The sequence below is a fragment of the Thalia democratica genome, unplaced genomic scaffold, assembly GCF_965202585.1.
Source record: "Thalia democratica unplaced genomic scaffold, ktThaDemo2.hap1.1 HAP1_SCAFFOLD_964, whole genome shotgun sequence".
Taxonomy (NCBI): domain Eukaryota; kingdom Metazoa; phylum Chordata; class Thaliacea; order Salpida; family Salpidae; genus Thalia; species Thalia democratica.
Genome location: NW_028139902.1, coordinates 5,854 through 12,775, shown reverse-complemented (window position 1 = coordinate 12,775; position 6,922 = coordinate 5,854). Strand labels below are relative to the sequence as shown.

General features: G+C 22.7%; 1 protein-coding gene across 1 annotated transcript; it reads right to left on the bottom strand.

The window, feature by feature from the left end:
- Window positions 1-739: 739 nt before the first annotated feature.
- LOC145847481 (uncharacterized) lies at window positions 740-5,903 on the bottom strand. The gene is made up of 6 exons (XM_082953626.1): window positions 5,670-5,903; window positions 5,166-5,231; window positions 5,001-5,106; window positions 3,324-3,445; window positions 1,974-2,079; window positions 740-849 (listed from the first exon to the last, which is right to left on the bottom strand). Exons 1-6 carry the CDS (start codon window positions 5,901-5,903, stop codon window positions 740-742), a joined length of 744 nt encoding a protein of 247 aa, XP_082809752.1.
- Window positions 5,904-6,922: the final 1,019 nt, after the last annotated feature.

The window sequence follows — 6,922 nt, the reverse complement described above, 5'->3', positions numbered from 1 at the left end:
TTGTTATTCTCTAAACTATAACCCTTTAATTTAGCTTAAAAATTGTATTATTATAAAATATTATTTAAATATATAATTTTTCTAACTTTAAACTGAATTTAAATAATAACAATGTTAATAAAATTTCTCAAATAAACTTTATTATTATACAGTCAGGTAATTCTATGATTTTAAATAATTCTTTTTATAAAAAAATATTGACTAGAATCAAAACAGCATTAACACACAAATGAACATTTAATAAACGAACTTCTTAAAATGTTGAAAAGATTTAAAAAAAAGTATTTTAACATTAACAGTACTAAAAACTAAATATAAACATGTTTGCGGCATTTATTTAGTAGAATTATAAGTTTTTTTCGGTAATCTGAATAAAATATCAATATTTGAAAAATGTTAAGGAAGTAGAACAGAAACGAAACGTGTTAGAATTTTTACAGCATTTAGCATATGATAATGATTTTTTTAATTCAAAAAGATAGAATGAACAACAAAACAAAGCTTAAAATCATCATGATAACCTTTTACATTTTAAAAAATGCAATTAACATGCAACTTTTAGCTTATTTACAAATCACTAAACTGAATTAAATTACGGTGTTGGCATTTAAAATTATAAAATTGTATAACTTGTTTAAAAAAACACATATACGTTTGTGCATATTCATAAAACCAAAACATCTTCAAAAAAAGTTCTTTCATTTTCAACTTACCATCATCTCTTGCAAAACCGATCTTTTCATGAAAGTCTTGTCATATCAATGTACAAATTTCTGTCTTTTCTGTTAAAGCAAGTGTTCTTCGGAGCTTCAATGGTGATCACTTGATCTTTGCGCAGTTTTACTACTCCTAAATTTTAAAGAAACTTTTTATATAAAATTCTTATAAATATATTTATCAAAAAAAAGCTAAGTTTATTAGGTTCAATTCATAAAAACACAACTTAAAAATTTTAGAAAATTTTATTCAATCTTTGTTTTATATTGGAACAATAAAGTTTATATTTCTAATTAAAAACTGGATTAAAAATAAGGGCTTAACTACAATTAAAAAAAACGATTTAAAAATTAGATTGTTAAAAACATTTCTATATTAATAGGTAGTATTATATTTTATAAAATAGTTACGTTGTTACGTAGTTACGGATATCCTAGGTAAAATATAAAACTATATGTCTTAACATTAAAAATAACAATAATTTAAAGTCTAAACTTTTAGTTGTAGTGTCAGCTAAAATAACCAATTATAAACATTTAACTTCATAATTTAAAACATAATTTACACACTTCGTACAATAATAACAAAATTTAAAAGATAAAGTTTACAAAATTTACAACTTCAAAACAATATTTGTTGCCAAAACAACGTGTGATCAATTTCAAAGCTTTGTTGTTTTATATATATATATATATTGAACAACAACTTATTTATAACAAACAACTTTAATAGCTCTAATAACAATGTATGTAATTCTAAAGCAATCTACTTATAAGCAATTACGCGTTTATATATTTTGTTAACATTTTTATCAAAAACTAAACAGTCTCAAAAACAAATAAGAAACTAAATTGTAACTGATTGGTTCAAACGTTTATCGTAACTCTTGAAAATCAAATAAAAAAATTTTAAATATAACACTTGAAGCATATTAAAACTTTTAGCAAATAAACTTTAATTAAACATTCAAGAAAATCAATAGTTTCGTTTTATAAAAACTTTATATAAACTTAACTTGAAAAACATTTTAGTCACTGATTACCTTTTAAGCTGAGTAAGAGGTAGTGTAACTTTCTCCCTTTAATTACTAAAACTATAAGCTTCTAAAACCTTACCTAAGTACAAAAAAGATTACATATTAAAACACTTGTTTTTGGTAAAAAAGTTTTAAAATATATTTTAGTAAAAGAATTTTCACAAATTTAGATTATTGACGGAATTTAAAAATAATATTTTTCATGCTACAACAAACTTACCTGAAACAGAGCAGGTCTCATCTGGTTTTCCAAAACATGAAAAACGAATTTCTTGATCAATTTTAAGGTGATAAATTGGGTTGGAAGTTTTCTTACAAAACAGCATCTGAATAAAATATATTCAACTCATTCAATCACTTTTTGACATTGTATATATTTATAAACTTATTGATTTATAAAAAAAACGAGTTATTCATTAAAAATGCAATGGTAAATAATGCACACCTTATAAATATTATTTTTTAGCAACAAAACAAGAAAAGGAATAGAAAACATTGAGCTGTTTTTGTATTAATAAAAAAATTCATATGTAAAATAATCTTTTTAAAACTGTATTTATAACTTATAATTGTTGCTAGTCGAAGAAAAAAACCAAAGTTAAAAACACAAGTAGCAGCAAATGAAAATATCGCTTTAATGATAATATATTAACTTACTTTTGTTTTTAATTTTAACTTAAACAACTTGCTTTTTATAACCTTCTATATATACGTTGAAATTAATAAAAATTATAATATTATTCCGATAAGTTTTACTGTTAATTTTATTTTTTACAAAGAATTGCGTACGATTCGAAAAACTTTAAGTATTAAATAAATTAATTACAATAAATAATGTAGTTATCAATGTTTTTGTTTACAACAAAATACCTTCAATATTAGAATTTTTTCTGTAAACCAAAAATATTTTATTTTTAAGAATTTTTGAATGACCTTCTTTTTCAATACATTAATTTTATTTACGAAAAATTTGAAAAAACAAAGAAAAATAATTAGATTTTTAATAACACCATATTTTCTAATAAACTAAAGTTTGTATCAAAAAAACTATACATGAATAAAACAGTCTTAAAATTCAATATTAAGTTAAAAACAATTATATTAATTAAATATGTATCATAGAACAGTTATCATATGAGATTTTATCTATGCAGTTAAGGTATAACCAATGTAAAAAAATAATTAGTTTTTTTTTCAATTACTAACAATCTTTGTTGAAATTAAGTTGTTTCTTTTAAAATTCTATAGTAAAATTTTGTTAAAAAACCATTAAAAAATATCTCCAAAAAGTTTTAGTAAGATATCTTGTTTAAAAAAAACAAAAAAAAATATTTTATAGTTTTTTAATTAATTAATTTGTCAAATTATCACATGCTGTCGGATCCTTATCTAAAAAGGCAGACTACCTACAAACCAATCATCTTCTTTATCTAGGGTGTTTAAAATTAAAATGAAAACTTTCAAGAATTTTAGAAGGAGTAGTAAAAACTTTAATATTAGGCAGATCATACTGGTTGTATTTCTTAATTACATTTTTAAGAATCTGTGCTTACAACTAATTCAAACTAACATTCAAATTCAACAAGTATAAGCCGCTTTTGACAACATTAATTTTACCATTGCTCCACAATCTGAACGATGTGAGTTCCATGTGGGTTCCGTCATGTTTCAATTCATTAAGTATTCCTGCATCTATACAAAAGTATTTTAAGTTTAACTAACTTTGTCAGGTTTATGATAAAAACTTAATTAGTATTATTAAATTATCTTTTCAATGAAAAAAAAAACTTTAATGTTATAGTTAAAACTTTATGCAAAGTTTCACTTAAAACCAAAATAAAACTATATCTTTATTATTTTAAAATATTAGAACCTAAAAGAAATCTTATAACTTTACACTTTTTAGTCTATGTTAGTTTCTTTTTAAATAGTATTTAATATAAATATACACAATTATTTTCAACCTCTAACAATTTATACAAAAACTTGATATAAAAGACGCTCACAAATGATTAAACAGGTATGAAATACATTGCAAGTAATATTTAAAAAAAATTATAGATTACATTTAATTCAAATTGTTAATTATTGTAATTGATTGTTAATTTTAATCTTATCTAATAATTAATAAATGTGTACTCATGACGTAATTATAACTGTATGCTTGCTTACAATATAGTTTTTTTTTTAGTTTCTAACATTTGTAAATGATAAGGGTCAGTCAACTATATTTAACATTAAACTGAATAAATCATTTATTTCTAGTGTCTCAAATTTTTGTATAAAATTACTAGTAGAAATAAATTGTTCAACAATGTATATTTTATGTTTGTATTAATACTATTTTTTAAGAAAGAAGACTTATTCTATTAAGAATTTAACAGTAAATGTAAATTTTTAAAACTTGTAGTAAAAACATATAATTTATCTAAGCACATATTATTTAATACTATATATTTCTAATGATTTGTTTTAAGTAGTGAATCCTCATAAAAAACAAAAAATACTTACTTTTTTTAATATCAGATTTTAATAGGAAGCTATTTTATAGAAAATAGTATAAATTTAATATAAATTATTTTGGTAGTACATATATTGAAATTTTTACATAGAATGCAACAGCTCCTGAAAATTTAAAGTTAAATTCTCAAAAAATTAAGTAGATGATACATTTTTTGTACTAACTAATAAGTTTTAAAACTAAAAAATAACTGGCAATGAAAAATGTTTTGCCAAATGTTTGTATCTGAAGCTTTTTACTAAACTAATGATATCTTAAAAGTTAGTTATTTTTCTACTCTTTACTTAAAGCATTTTATAGTTTACTATTTGAGTATTTAAATCAAAGCTTATGTTAATTTTTGTAAAATAATGTTTAACTTCATGAAAAAATTAATCTATTAACTACATAATAAATTTTAGCATTAATTTGGAACTTTAAAATTAAAATTTAAATTTTTGTAATTAAATGTATTTAAATTAAATACAGTTTTTTTTTCTAATTTTTAATAGAAGATAATGTTTATAACTTTCATCAACTCTAAAACGCATAACGCAAAAGTTTAAAAAACAGATAATAAATTTAGACTCAAAAAAATAATAATTTTTGTTGAGAAATGTCAACTTTTTCTTAGCTTTTAAGAGTTATATATAGAATATTCAAACTCTAAACTACTACTGATAAACAAAAACGATAATTATTAACCAGTGATATAAAATATTTAGTATTCAAAAAACATATACTTACCACTTGGTGTCAAATGCTGGTCATCTGTATAATCACCAACCAAAATTATATAGTCATCTGTATAATCACTAACCAAATAGTCTTTATTTTGAGCTTCAACTATTTTCTAGTAAATTAATTATATTTTTTAGGCTGTTATATATTTTGGTATTATAAAATACTTACATTAAAAATGGTTTCTTCTTTCCTTTGCTGGTTTGCTATCACAGATGGTTGTTCTACCTGAGGTTTCTAAAATGGAAATAGTTATAAAAATTAAGTAGTTAATTATTAAACTTAATTATTACAACTAGCTTAAGTTTAGTGCAAAATGGAAGTTTAGAAAACATTTAAAAAAGCAAATCAAAGCTAAGCTAAAGTTATTCCCCCTATGCCTTTAGTTTTAATTTAAGTTTTATACTACAAACATAACTTAAACAACTGATAAAACTTAATTTAAATTTTCTAATACATGAGGTTTAAGTCAATAAAATAAATTTATATATATAGTAATTAATAATCAGTATGAATATATAATATGAAGCTTTTAAATTAAAGACTAATTATCACTAAAAAATACAAAAGTTTTTTTTAAAATAAAACTAACTTTAGTTGAAAACCTGTATTTCCTACTAAACTAGCAAAATCATTACTATAAATGTTATTAAACAATAATATTGATAAACTTACATCATTGGTAGTCAACCAAACAACAACTCCTACTAGAATAAGTAGCTGGACAATAATAACAAGACTAAAAACAAAAACTATCTTTGCAACTGTGCGATTTACTTTTATTGTTTTGTTATTTTGTTTGACATTGTTTTTTGAAGATTCACTTAAATCCTGGTCTAAAGTTTTTACTAACAGTTTTTCATCACTTGTTTCAATACTATTAGGCCTGCTTTGTTTATTTTTATCCATTATAAACTCTGTTATTTAAAAATATTATGTATAAATAGCAATTTGGCTTTATGTAAAAACTAGCACTTTAGTTGTTTTTTTAGTAACTTAAGTTTTATTTTTTATTTTGTAAATATGTTTACTATCAAGTTTTAAATCTGCAATGTTCAACTAATCTAGTTTTCATTGCTGTTCTTAGAATCCCAGAACAAGGCTTCTAAAAAACTTAAGTAGTGTTAATTACAAAAACAGCATTTTAAAGTTACAAAAATATTTTAAGAAGAACATAATAATTAACTACCATCTTATTATACTCTTTATACTACCTAACTTTGTTTACTCTTTATATATGCTTCAAAAAAGCTATCATGAACAGATGAGGACCCACTATGCCACCAAGACTATACAAGGCCCCAGTAATTGACTGTGTCCAAGCTGGGTACTACAAAGTTCTTAGAAAGGGCAAGCTTCCCAAGCCGCTGGTCATCGCCAAGGTTCTTCAGCCTTCGCGCCAAAGAGAAGATCAAGGCCGTGGGAGGAGTGTGCGTGTTGACCACTTAATACATTTTGTTTAAAATTTAAGAGTGTCAATTTGTTTAGTGATCTGATCTAGCTTGGTGAAATTTTTATGCATTTATCAAATTTAGTAAGAATTGCAGCAAAGAGCTGCTTTGTTTTAGGTGCCAAACTTTTAAAACAAAACGGCTTTTGAAAAAGCTTGTCTCAAAGCAATGTGAAAAACACTTTAAAACTTACTGAAGAAAAAAAAAAATCTAAAGGATTCTTAAAAAGGTTAATAAAATTTTTTTTAAATAGGAACACCCGTGGAACAACAAAAATATATTAATTACATATAGAGGACGCTTCTATCACTTGCTTTTTGGTATAAAAGATTACTTGAAACATAAAAAAAAAATTACTTATGTAAAAACTAATTCAGATTAATCAAAAGACTCAATCTAATAGCCACAAACTAATTAACCAAAAAAAAAAGCAATTTTAAAGTTTTCTTTTATAATTATAAAAGCTCTAAAATGTTT